This window comes from Toxotes jaculatrix, chromosome 4, assembly GCF_017976425.1.
Source record: "Toxotes jaculatrix isolate fToxJac2 chromosome 4, fToxJac2.pri, whole genome shotgun sequence".
Classification (NCBI taxonomy): Eukaryota; Metazoa; Chordata; class Actinopteri; family Toxotidae; genus Toxotes; species Toxotes jaculatrix.
Genome location: NC_054397.1, coordinates 456,413 through 470,000, shown reverse-complemented (window position 1 = coordinate 470,000; position 13,588 = coordinate 456,413). Strand labels below are relative to the sequence as shown.

The 13,588-nt window shown below is 44.6% G+C and overlaps 1 protein-coding gene across 5 annotated transcripts in view; it reads left to right on the top strand.

The window, feature by feature from the left end:
* LOC121180393 (CSC1-like protein 2) overlaps nt 1–12,920 on the top strand; it is a 26,016-nt gene extending 13,096 nt beyond the window's left edge. For 2 of the 5 annotated variants that reach the window (XM_041035775.1, XM_041035772.1), the window contains 17 exons: nt 373–424; nt 992–1,100; nt 1,369–1,439; nt 2,016–2,096; nt 2,903–3,026; nt 3,158–3,291; nt 3,541–3,678; nt 3,780–3,933; nt 4,088–4,194; nt 4,683–4,769; nt 4,858–4,923; nt 5,224–5,386; nt 5,597–5,702; nt 6,141–6,308; nt 6,401–6,516; nt 6,594–6,677; nt 7,251–12,920. In XM_041035775.1, the coding sequence (XP_040891709.1) occupies nt 373–424; nt 992–1,100; nt 1,369–1,439; nt 2,016–2,096; nt 2,903–3,026; nt 3,158–3,291; nt 3,541–3,678; nt 3,780–3,933; nt 4,088–4,194; nt 4,683–4,769; nt 4,858–4,923; nt 5,224–5,386; nt 5,597–5,702; nt 6,141–6,308; nt 6,401–6,516; nt 6,594–6,677; nt 7,251–7,460 (1,970 nt within the window). In that variant the 3' untranslated portion in view covers nt 7,461–12,920. Of the gene's footprint in view, nt 1–372; nt 425–991; nt 1,101–1,368; nt 1,440–2,015; nt 2,097–2,902; nt 3,027–3,157; nt 3,292–3,540; nt 3,679–3,779; nt 3,934–4,087; nt 4,195–4,682; nt 4,770–4,857; nt 4,924–5,223; nt 5,387–5,596; nt 5,703–6,140; nt 6,309–6,400; nt 6,517–6,593; nt 6,678–7,250 lie in introns of those variants that run through there. The other 3 variants (XM_041035774.1, XM_041035773.1, XM_041035776.1) reach the window with 3 other exon arrangements.
* The last annotated feature ends 668 nt before the right edge of the window (nt 12,921–13,588 follow it).

Genomic DNA, 13,588 nt, shown 5'->3' with positions numbered 1-13,588 from the left:
ATCTGATGATCTGACTGATCTGATGATCTGATGATCTGACTGATCTGACTGATCTGATGATCTGACTGATCTGACTGATCTGATGATCTGATGATCTGACTGATCTGACTGATCTGATGATCTGATGATCTGATGATCTGACTGATCTGATGATCTGACTGATCTGATGATCTGACTGATCTGACTGATCTGATGATCTGACTGATCTGACTGATCTGATGATCTGATGATCTGACTGATCTGACTGATCTGATGATCTGATGATCTGACTGATCTGATGATCTGACTGATCTGATGATCTGACTGATCTGATGATCTGATGATCTGACTGATCTGAAGATAAACTCTGACTTCTTCTGTTATTTATTCCAGAAAATAACGCCTACAGCTTCGGACGCACCACAATAGCCAACCTGAAGTCGGGGTGAGTCTGTGCAGATTTCTGCTGGAGTCATTTGTGAAGACCGGAGCTGCTGATTGGTCTAAATGTGACCCTATGACCATCTGCAGTGATGACACAGACTTTATAACTCAGAAAATGATTTGTGTGATTTCTTTGTGTCAGTAGATGAAGCTGACGACACTGTTGATGGGTAACATTTAAAATCTGAAAAATGTGGTTTTTAATCACTAATTATTTACAGTAGCTTCAACTTGATGTTCTTTTGAGCACCAGAAAGCTACCTGTATTAAAACCCAACGCTTCCTGCTGATGTTTCGCATTAAAACTCCCCAAAGGCTCATAAGGCTAAAATGCTTTTAATGTGAAAAATCAGCAGGAAGTTTTGAGTTCACCCACAGCAGCTTAACAATGTTTTAATCTGAAAACTGTGTCCAGGATGTGTTTAGCCTAGCTTAGCACAAAGACTGGAAGCAAAGGGAAACTGTTAGCCTAGCTCCTCGTCTGCAGCCTGGGGCTACACTTTGGCTTGGAACAATAAAGATTTTCATCATCAAAGATTCTTATTGAAATGACTTTTGTTTTGTCCAGGACGAATCTGCTGTGGCTCCACACTTCGTTTGCCTTCATGTATCTGCTCCTGACCGTCTACAGCATGAGGAGACACACATCTAAGATGCATTACAAGGAGGACGACCTGGTAGGAAGCACCCACCGCTCACTGCTGCCGAGGTGGAAAACAGAAAGTTCAGGAAACAGGAGTTCACTAAAGGGCTGCTCAGAGTGTGTGTTTGGAGAAAATGTCAGTTTACTGTCCCACTGAGACGTGTCCACGGGACATTTTTATCCAAAGTCCAGATCTCGGTCATGCGGCGCAGCGTTCCCTCCAGAGTCTCACTTAACTTAGGTTTGATTTTGCTTCATTCTTTCTGTGACTTGTGTGTTGATCCCAGTTTCATGTCTTGCAGGTGAAACGCACTTTATTCATTAACGGCATTTCTAAGTACGCTGAGGAGAGTCAGATCAAACAGCACTTTGAGTAAGTTCACTGATCGTCTTCCTGGTCTTTAAAGATTTCTTCAGATAGTAAATAGATGCTGTTTTTTTCACTCACTGATTAATGAAACATCCTGGTAACGTTTCTCTGGTTATGTAATATTGAATTGACTTCATAGTTTGCAGCTTTGTTTAATCAGTGATAAGCCTGTGGTTATCCATGTCACAGACAGACAGGTTCAGCAGCTTCACACACTGTTAAGCTGCATTTAACTAGGCTGTAGCGTTATATTCAAAATAACCTTTATTATGCAAACATACAGTGACGATGGATAAAAACAGCTTTGGCAGTGACACATTGAGAGTCACACACACCGTCTAACAGCATCTGTATTAGATGAACACATGAATGCTGTGCAGCAGGAGCAGTGTGTGATACAATGAAAAGAAAAACCACAGAAGACAGAATGAATTAACCCCATTAACGCGTACAGCACCATGCTGCTGCACAGCACTGCAAACAGGAAGCAGCAGCTGCAGCACAGTTTGTTGGTCAGGTCTGGAATATTCCCTCGGATCTCCAGGATCTCACCCGTGTTCTCTCCCGTTTTCTTTGCAGACAGGCGTATGAGAACTGCACGGTGCTGGAGGCTCGGATCTGCTACAACGTGGCCAAACTGATGGCTCTGAACGCCGAGAGGTGAGACGGACGGGGTCACAGCTCAGTGCATGCTGGGAAACACTGTGTACATCTGATTCAGTGTGACTTCACTTCCTGAGGATATCATCATCTCTGATGTCCGTCCTGCAGAACTTCATTCAGAATCCTGCTGTTTTTAAGTTTCCCTCAGTGTCACAGTGACCCAGTGAGAGGAGTCTGTTCATCCATGTTTTCACTGCAGACAGGAGCTGATCACAGCTGATTCAGCTGCTGTTACTGGGACAGTTGAACTGAATTCAGTTCAGTTTTATTTACATAGCTCCTTCCTCAATCAAAATTTTCTCACTTAAGGCGACAGTGGCCAGAAACAGCTCCCTTTAAACAGGAAGACACCCGGACCAGAATCTGGCTCATATGGGGGACCCTCCTGCTGATGGAGGATAGGACAGCTGGGAATGGAGGAGAGGAGGAGAAGGACATGGAGCATATAGAACAGGATACACACAGGAAGTGGACGATGTTAGAGGGACAGCATTCAGATCCCAGAACAGTGAGTGGATACTGCAGACAGGGACAGAGACAGAAGAGGAGAGGTGTGCAGAGGATCATGGGAAGTCTCCCAGCAGCCTCGGCCTATAGCAGCATCACTAAGGGACGGTTCAGTTTCCTGAGCCAGTCCTACTCTGGACTTTATGCTGAACTGTGACAGAGTCTGTAGAAATAAATGAGACTAACTACGGGTTTAGTCAGAAGAACTAAACCTGGAACTACATCTTACTGGACACAGATACAGACTAAAGTTGTCTCAGATGCCAGATTCTAAAAACTGTGCTTGGGTTTTACAGAAAAAAGACGGAGCGCAGTAAGAAGTTCTTCACCGACCTGATGGCGAAGGAACATGTTCCGACCATGATCAACCCCAAACCGTGTGGACACCTCTGCTGCTGCGCCATCGCCGGCTGTGAGGAGGTGACGCTTCACACTGAGCTACAGCACTCGTTCAGCAGACAGAAGCCGTTAAATCTGAAGGCTCATTTTGAAATCATGAAATAAGACAATGAGGTTTTAATCATTCTCATATATTCTGATTTTTCCTGCAGGAGGAGGCAGTCAGCTACTACACCAAGAGAGAGGCCAAGCTGAAGGAGGAGTACAGGAAGGAGAAGGAGAAGGTCCACACCAAACCGCTGGGCATGGCCTTCGTCACCTTCCAGAACGAGGCCATGACCGCCATGTGAGCCACGCCCTGACCTGCCCCTATGTTAACCCCGCCCCTCTGTCTATGAGTCCTTCGTCCAAAAGTCATAAACACAGAAGACAGATGGACATTATGTCAAGACAGAAATGAGTTCATCTAACAGCTTGTCTTTCACAGTATTGTTTGATTGAGTCGACGTGCTTTAAGCCTTAGTTTTTGTAGATTAATCTGACCCTGCTCTGACCCCACCCCCCGTCTTTGGACCCGCCTCCTCTGTTTTCACAGAATTCTGAAGGACTTCAATGCCTGCCAGGTTCAGGGTTGTCGGTGTCGTCAGGAGCCACGTTCCTCTCAGTTCAGCGAGGTTCTTCACGTTCACAACTGGAGCGTTTCGTACGCGCCTGACCCACAGAACGTCCGATGGTACGTGCAGATCCACCCGCCTAAAGCCCCACCACACAAACAGACTAAACAAACAGACCCTTCCAGATGAGCTAACCCTAACCCCCGGTTTGTTCCCGCAGGGAGCACCTGTCGCTGGGCGGGATCTCCTGGTGGATCCGCTGCTTCATCATCAACTGCATCCTCTTCATCCTGCTCTTCTTCCTCACCACACCTGCCATCATCATCTCCACCATGGACAAGTTCAATGTTACCAAGCCTGTCGAGTATCTCAACGTAAGAAACCACCGCGAGCTTTGCAGTCGAACCGAGCAGGTGTTGAGTAGAGCTGGGCGTCGTTTGGATGCCCGTGCTGACGTGACATGATGTGTCTGACTCTGACTCTCTGCTGCGCTCTCTGCTCTCTGTGTTTGTTGGTTCTCTTGTACAGAATCCCATCGTCACTCAGTTCTTCCCCACTCTGCTTCTGTGGGCTTTCTCTGCTCTGCTGCCCACCATTGTCTATTACTCTGCCTTCTTCGAGGCTCACTGGACCAGGTGACTCTGCAGCTTCCTCCTCTTCATCATCTTCATTATTACCACACCTGAGTATCACTGCTAGTATCACTACTAAAACGTGGCAGCAGTACTGCCACATTAAAACTAGCACAGAGTTCTTCTTAAGAGTTTTGAGGCAAGTCCACGTCAGGTCCCAGGTCATAGTCCAAAATAAATGAGTGAAGGTGAGTCCAAGTAAATTGTCCAGACCACCGAGACGAGTTAAATCTCAAGTCAGTCTAAACAAGTCCAATTCAACTCTGGAGTCATTTGAGACTTTAAAGGAAATCCAGGAAAGTCAAGTCTGAGATTAGACAAATCCAGATAAAGTGAGTTTAGGTAAGAGACGTCCAGGTTAAGTCTCAGGTCAGAAGACAAGTTCTAATCTCCTCTGTCGAGATAAATCAAATCACGTCTCAAGTCAAGTGAAGTGAACCTTGATTTGACTCTGATTTGACCTTGAATTGACCTCCTCTGTGTTTCTGCAGGTCTGGAGAAAACAGGACCACGATGCACAAGTGTTACACATTCCTGATCTTCATGGTGCTCCTGCTGCCGTCGCTCGGACTCAGCAGGTGATTAAAAGCTGTTGGCCTGTAAGAATCCTGAGTGACCTTTGACCTCTGCCGTCCTCACTAAAATGTTTCTGTCTGTCTTTTCCAGTCTGGATGTTTTCTTCCGCTGGCTCTTTGACAGAAAGTTCCTGGCTGATGCTAAAGTCAGATTTGAGTGAGTCCTGCACTTTACTGCTGCCGTTCACCATATTTTACAAATCATTTGCTCCATGTTGTGTATGAAAGAATATAAATATTTTAAGTCTAGCTTTGATTTTCATGTAAAACAAATTTTCTGCCAAAATTTGAATGAAAACTTCTGTGAAAGATCATTTTCAGTCCGATTCAGATGATTTTGCCCAAATTTGTGATTCCAAATCAAAAAAAGGAAAATTTCAGTTTCAGTTCAAATAAAATAACCGATCAGTCATTCTGAGGATCTTCTGCTTTAATGATATTGCTGTGACCCCTTCAGGTGCGTCTTCCTGCCGGATAACGGAGCGTTCTTCGTGAACTATGTCATCGCCTCAGCGTTCATCGGGAACGCCATGGACCTTTTGAGGATCCCCGGTCTGCTGATGTACATGATACGACTGTGCCTGGCTCGCTCTGCCGCTGACCGCCGCAACGTCAAGAGGGTGAGGACAGACACTGGCTGATCAAAATCAAAAACATACACAAGACCATGTGAACGGGGGTCCATTGTTGTCTCCATGTAATATCTTACCTCCATATGGACAATAGTAAAGTTGTCTCTCCAGTTATTATTCATCCAAGAGTTTAATTCTCTGGCACTGATGAACACACACCGCTGTGACTGATTCAATCGTTGTGTGTCGTCCCTCCAGCACCAGGCGTATGAGTTCCAGTTTGGAGCAGCATATGCCTGGATGATGAACGTCTTCACAGTGGTGATGGCCTACAGCATCACCTGCCCCATCATCGTCCCCTTCGGTCAGTCTCAACTACACCCCACGCTGCAGTGCTGTTACTGCAGTGTCTGTTATACAGCATCAGTACTGCCATATAGCATCAGTATTACAAAACAGTATCAGTGCCGGACTGATTCTAGCACCCAGAGCTGTTTCTAAGACTTTGGCAAGAAGTGAAGCTTCAGGTCAGTCACAATCAGACTCCATCCACAGCACGTGAACCACAAGTGTCAAGTAATATGACAAAAATCAAACGTAAGCAGGTTGGCTCAGACATATCAAAATCCAAATTAAGTCTCAAGTCATTTGAGACAAGTCCAGGACAAGTCTTAAGTCATTCCAGACCAGTCCACGTCAGTCTCAAGTCTTGTCCAATCAAACCAGCAGTGACTAACCTAATCAGATAAATTAAGTCATCTGTGGGACTTCCTGACTAAGCCGTTCATCTGTCCCCCTGCAGGTCTGATGTACATGTTGCTGAAACACCTGGTGGACCGGTACAACATGTACTATGCCTACCTGCCCTCCAAACTGGACAAGAAGATCCACTCCGGAGCCGTCACCCAGGTGGTGGCTGCACCCATCCTCTGCCTCTTCTGGCTGCTCTTCTTCTCCACCGTACGCACAGGTAAGCTCAGCCACCTGCTGGACAAAAGCTAGACGAGATGGCTGCAACACGTCGTTGTTGTTGAATACTAACTAATGCTACTGTGCTGTCAGGGTTTGAGACGCCAACCTCCATGTTCACTCTGGTGGTGCTGATTGTCACCATCGTGGTCTGTCTGTCTCACGTCTGTTTCGGACACTTCAAGTACCTCAGTGCCCACAACTACAAGGTACAGCAACCTTTTTATTAAAGGCTTTAAAAACGTCGCTGTCCCGTACGCTGTCTCACTCTGTTTCTTTGTCTTAGATCGACACCAAGGAGAACGATGTGGACACTGTTGAAAATGGACGTCCAGCCCGTCCCTCATCCTCCCCCTCTACCAAATCTCAGGTGAGTGGATTTAAATAGCTAGCTCTACTTCTTGGGTTTGTTTGCTTGCTCACAAATTAGTTTAGTTTTTGAGTTTATTAGATTGTTAGCAAGGAGTTTTAATTCTAGAGTTTATTGGCTGGCTAACAAATTAGCTCTGGCTATTGACTAAACAGCTGGAGGGTTAGGGTTAGCTTTTGACAGTGTCACATAAGCCTTCAACAGAAGATGGAGTGTAGCTGTTGTTGGCTAGTTATGTTTTGAACGGTGAACAGGAGAACAACACTAAGCTGTGGTCCACAGCACAGTGCAGTTTACCGTGACAAAATATCTGTCTTTGTGTGAACTGATCACAGAAAAAGTCCAGACCATGTCTTCTAGATTATGGCTCTGACCAGATATTTGTTTCCAGCTTTGGGTATTTTTTTGGTACGTTGTCCACAGACACATTTCAGTCAGTACCAAATAAAGTAGTGGGGTTTGATACTGAGGTCTAGATAAAATGCTAATGAATCTAAATATTATAGACTTGGGCGTCGGTGTTTTGTCTCCCCCTGCTGGTTAACTGAGTTCTTGTGGTTTTGTGCGGTCCAGCAGCAGCTGCAGCAACAGCAGCAGCAGCAGCAGATGTACATTGCCCAGGTACTCCAGGACCCAAACTCAGATGAGCCGGGTGGCGGCAGCGGTGAGGAGGACCGCGGGTCATCTCAGGATGAGGAGATGCTAAATGGAGGGAACAGTATCAACGAGGCGGATTTCCAGTCAGGGGAGGACAGTCTGATCGCCAACGAGGTCCACCAGTAGCTGGGGGTGGAGCCAGAGGGAGGGGGCGGAACTAATTGAGGGTCCATACCCACACAACATTTGGAAAATAAAGCTGACTGGAGAATCACTACACACATAGATATACAAATAGACTGACACAGTTAGCTCCACCCCCTCCCAGCACGAAGACTTGACCCTGACGGGCGCCGGGTCGCCAGCATCCAGTCCTGCACGTCTGTGGAAACTTGATGGACATCAGAGTGTTTCACAGGAAGTCACTGTACATAACCACAAAGCCAAATTTTTTTTTCTTCTGGGGTTGGGGGACAGGGTTTAAAAATTTGTGCCTGGGCTGGATTTTGTTTGTTCGCACTTGTGTCTTGACTCCTGATCCCACCGTGGGCCACCAGGACTCAACTGAGGGGTCAAAGCTGATGCTAACGTTTTTCCTCGGCCTGGCCGACACCTCCAAACAAACCCCCGCCGTCACCGCTGTCGAGTGCGAAATAACTCACCAACCTCTCATAGTGGTAATAGCCTCGCTTACGCAGACCATCGCAGTCTCCTCTCCCTCTTCACTTTTCTCCTCTTTCTTTTTGTGATACCTGTGGGTCGTGGATTTTGTTGGTACATTCAACACATCACCTGGAAGTTTTGGGTTGTTTTTGACCTGCCAAGCTGTCGCTGCATGTTGTTAAGTGCTGTCTGGATTAAAGACGTCGCCACCTTCGGACGATGTTGTCCATCACAGGACTGTAGTCACTTACCAAATCTCACCTCGGTCTCGCCAGCACATCCTTCGCCTGGCCAGAAAAACGTTTTCGGCTTCTCCGCTTCAGTTGATCCTCTCCTTGGCCATCAAACAACTGGACTCAACACAACAATGCTTTCCTTTCTTGGTTTTGATTTCACCTGAACTACCTTAAATCATGAATACCTGACAAAGGGATCGGGGATGTTTGTGTCTGCTTAGGTTTAGCAATCAAAACTCTTTTCATTCATGGGGAGAACTTTGTGAAGATGCTCTGATACGTCCGGCGACAGCAGCGGTTGAGTGGTTTGAGCTCGGGTAGACCCAGAAGAGCAGTGCTTTTCAACCAGTCTACCTTTAACGCCTGAAGCTGTCAGGACTCTCAAGGGAAAATGTGGTTTGTTTGTGTGTGTGTTTTGACGTGTGCGTGTGCGTGTGTGTGTGTCCGGTAGCTCGTTGCATCATGAAGGGTTCAACAACATCAGCAGGTAACACCATAATATTTGGCTAATGAGTTCCAGCGCTTCTCAAACCAGTTTATTGTAGAATTAGTTCAATGAAATGTTTTTCTTTACTTTGGTACTAAAACGTTTAAAACGCATTTAGAAAGAATATGAATCATGTTTGACTTTAACATCCTCTACAAACATCAACAAAGGCCCAGTTTTTACTGCATTACTGCTGCGGTTCAGTCCTGAGTGGACCATTATATCGAGTCCAGCTGACATCACATCACTTGTCAGGTCCAGAGTTAGGTCCAGGACGTCTTAGCCTAGCATAGTGCAAAGGCTAGAAGCAAGGGGAAACCATCAAAACAAAAAGAATCACCTTCCAATCACTCCAAGTACTTCTGGTTTACATTGTCTCTTCTTGTTAGTGTCTGTATATGTCTCTGAAGTTATCAGTTTGCCTGGTTTGATATTAGATCAAATATTAGCTTTGTGGTTCAGTTTGCTTAGAGTTAGCTTCTCGGTATTCACCTCTGTTAGCCACTAAAATCCAGTTATCTCCTGGATGGACTTGGCGACTAGCTTGCCAGCTAACACGACTGTTTGCAAGGGCAAAGGAAATCTGCTAAAATTTTTAGCATAGATTTCAACTCTGATACGTTCTGACTCACACAATCGCACCGTTGACCAGCAACAAACCATTCTGACCTCTGAGCGTACGGAGAGCCAGAGAGTGCAAAATGGAGGAAGCCATTGAAGCTTAGTAGTCACGTCTCACTATGGAAACTGCTCTTCGGACGTGTCTCCAGAGACATGTTTTACACACAGCTTGGAGACAAGAGGACATCAGACTGATGCTGATTTTAGAAACTGTGGAGACTTTAGTGTTCTGTTAGCTAAGTTAGCTAAATATCAGTTTGCTTGCTTGAAGCTCACTAGCTCAAAGAGTGTTTACTTTCTTCAGTCAGTATTTATTAAATTAAAAAAAAAAAAAACATGATGAATTTGAGTAGTGCTCAGCTGGATGCGAGCTTTCTGCTGTTACTAGACTAAAGAGTTTTTAGAAGATTGTTTTCTCTCTTGATGGAGTGAGACTTATGTTTCCAGCCTTTGTGCTAATTAGGCTAAACATGTCCTGGACCTTCCTCTGCACTGGACACACAGACTAGAAAAACAAACCCAGAGATGCTTTCTCTTCGTCCTGTGATGTATCTGAGCTGAAATGGCGGTCATGCTGAATTATCATGTGACCAAACGTAAGAGGAATGTTTCATGAAATCGTAAATTCAGACTCTTTTCAGCTGCTTGAGAAGGAACTTGAACATCATGTTAAATGCTTCAGCTTTGATGCAGAATATTTTCAGGACAGAGGGAGTTTCAGTCATTGCGTTCCCATGATCCTCATGGTGTCTGATGATACTTGTTAGCCTGCTTTTTCATGCTTAGCCTGTTAGCTCCCCATCATGTTCACTTCAGCTGATCTCAGTTTTTTTCTATAAAAATTAAGTTCTGAGTGTCTTCATGTGACACCTGAATCTGTCCATGACACAATGAGGATTAACATGTTTAAACGCACATGTACTTGCTTTTAACTACATTCACATTGTGACGGTTACGCTGCTCAACCGAAGTTCTTCAGCACGATGAGTTTAGAAATCAAGTTGTTTCGTTACTGTGGCCATGACTGTCAGCCTGCCATTTACTTCCACAGCGTGCAGAGATGACAGTAGGTTTACCATCAGCTCTCAGAGCTGTTATTGAAACAGTGCATCCTTCATTTCAGACAGAACCAGACAAAAGCAGCTTCTTGTTTCTAGCTGGCGAGCATTGATTTGGTCAGACGAAATAACAACTGTCACTGGCAAATTTTGTCAGCTGCTGCTAGCTAGGTAATTAAGCTAACGTTAGCTCCATGAGTTGGTTGACTCACGGCTAAGTCTGTCTTTGAAAGACTTTTTTTGGGTCTTAAATGTGCACTGAAATGGCTAAAGGATGCTAACAGACTGCAGCTGAAGCTAACAGGTTCCATTAGGCCATTTGTTATAGTATAAAGAGGAAAAATATAAGATTGTGCTTTGTTTTGTTTCATCTTTAATGTTAGAAGAGAAAAGGTTTTTAGCATGAAGACCAACTGACGTGTTTAACTAACGTAACTCTGTCTCGGGGACGATTGGCTGGAGTCAGGATGGAGCCTTTAACGTTAGCCTAAACTCGGACCTGCTGCCACACAGTGGATGTTTCAGTCCTGAACGTAACCTGTAGGGTTGTAAAATGATATGTCCAACATAAACAAACTTATCTTAAGATTAAAAAGCAGAACTGTCCAAGTGTGAGCTGCTGAGGTGCAGACAGTCCAGTGTGGCTCAGACTCATCACAAACTCTTTACATGTCACAAACAATGACACGCGTGTTGCAGTCGCTGCATGTATGTGTAGTTAAAAAGCAAGTATGATGGAGGTGATGGGGGGAAAGGTCACTGCCTCTTCACTGCTGCCATTATTGGTTGCCATGGCAGCAGGAAAAGGACACTGACTTGGCAGCAGCATCACCAGGAAGCGAGAGAACACCTTCAAAGAATAACGCAAATTTTTTTTAAACATTTCAGTACAGCGATGTGATGGCGACAATGAAATAGTCTCAGGTGTTGTTTATTTTCCTAAAATAATGTTTACATCAGTTTTTGTTGCTCGTATTGATTTTTGTCATGTTGTTCTGCAGAGTGTGTGTGCGTATGCGTGGACACAGAGCTGGACTATGAAAGCTGTAGCCACCAGGACGTCAGTTTGGGTCGGCGGCTACACGCCGGAGAACCTGCAGCGTTTGTGTCCAGGTGTTTAAATGTTTTTGTTTCCTCTTCACTTCCAGCGGGGCGTCTGCTGTCGGGCGCTCCAGCCGCGATTGTATGCACGTGAAACTGAAACTGAAGGAGAGCTCACGGTGGATCTGAGGTCTGAATCTGAGACTGGAGGTTCAACTCAGCAGCTCTCAACCCAGCCATCTGGAAAATACCACAGACTTTGTTTTTGGGGGACGTGGTTTCTGATTGTTTCTTTAGATGGTCTCTATCGAAGGACAAAGTGTTGGTCCTATTTAGTTTGTAGCAGAGAATTATCACCCAAGCTTTATAGTGAGTTTCAGCTCATGTAGCTGAGATAGGTTGACTGAGGAGTTGTTACCTCTGAACATCGACTTTTGACGACCTGTACAGCTGCAGACATCTCATCACCGCTCACTGATGGTTCTCTGTCACAGTATTTCACTCTGCTCCAAAGGGAAAAACTTAAAACTGGCAAAACAATCTCACCCTAAAGTCCATTCAGTAGCTGTTCTGGACCTTTTGGTCATATCACATGAGCTTCATCAGCAGATGGAGTTGTCCCTGAATTGTAGATTTCTGCCCTGTTTTTCTCATCGCTTCCGTCGCGTCCGTTTTGGCTTCAAAGCTGAGACTCAAAGGTTTTCTTGGCCTAAAAACAGCAGTTTCATGTTAATGAAGATCACACGATATGGTCGAAAGCTCCTGAACAGCTGCTGAGTGGACCTGGTGAGATTATTCAGCAAACTTATTCAGTGATTTGTTTTTCATGAGAAGTTTCGATTTCTCCAAAATCTGAAACTTGAAATTTGAAATCAAGTTTTGATTCTTAGAATGACACATTTGTCATTTTGATTGATTGAAATAACGTGAAAGCTCAGTGCTGCAGAACAGATACGACAGTTCCAACAGGAGGGTAAAACATCACAGGGTCGGGGGTCAGGATTTATCCTGTGGCTCAGGAGCTGAACTGAAGGTTGAGAGCTGCTGTGTTCTCTGAAGTCTCGGGGTGTAGGAGCTGAGGCTCGTTAAAAAGAGTCTGTGTGATATTTTTGTAACCTGCTGACTGAAGTATTTGATACTGAACTCGTATTACGGAGGCGTTGGTAGCTGTGACGATGCTGTTGTAACATGTAACTAAAGGTTTTTAATAATCAGCCGCTGCTTTTTGCTTTTCGTAGTTTTTTAAATCGTTGCTGAAGTTACTGAAGTTGTGAAAAAAAGAATGTGAACTGAAGAGTGTGAGATGGCTCATCAGCTGAAAGCTACTGAGACAGAAAAAACGTATTAAATCAAATGTGTGTAAATAGCTATGGAACTGCACAGTCTCAGCTCACTGACTCCAAGCTAACAGTCAAGTGGTCCATTTCATGCTTTTAATTTATTGCTGTGACTCTATTTATTTTTACTTTGCTTTCCAGGTTGTATGTACAGTGAAACATTTGTCCTATTTATGTTACCTGATCAATAAAATTGGCTTTCATCTGTCCAGCTTTTGGTTTTATCTGTGTGGACGAACGACTCGGCTTCATCGAACACAGGTCGAACATCTCGGGTCGAGTCCACGGGCTCAGGGTTTCCTGTGAACATACTGCATCTGCCCGTTGTGACAGTCACTCTTTATTTAAATCCCTATTTGGTTTTATATGTAATAAGTAGTTTATAACAGAATCTAATGCTGTTGTTTTATTTTACCACCGATGAGTGTCCACAGGAAACACATGAATAAACAGCATTAGATTCTGTTAGAGAGCAGTTAGTGCATCTGATTATTCAGATAAACAGGTTGGTTAAGTAAAGATAAGATAAGATAAACCTTTAATTGTCCCACAATGGGGAAATTACAGTGAGATCGACAGCAAACACAGAGAGCAGCTCTCAGACGTTACAGCTTATTTGTCAGAGTGAGCAGCAGAAATGATGTGATGAGCTGCGTGTTTTCAATAAAGTTCACTGGAAAAAAAAAAAAAAAACACATTTGACCTTGGTGACAAACACTGACTGAAGCTGGTTGGAGGTCTGAGTCCGCTCACACTGACTGTGGCCTCCTGCAGAGACAACACACGGATTCACTTTCAAAAGGAAAGCACTACAAAATACTTTTATACTTACCTACAGAATTAATACAAACATTAAATTAACTGATTTGAC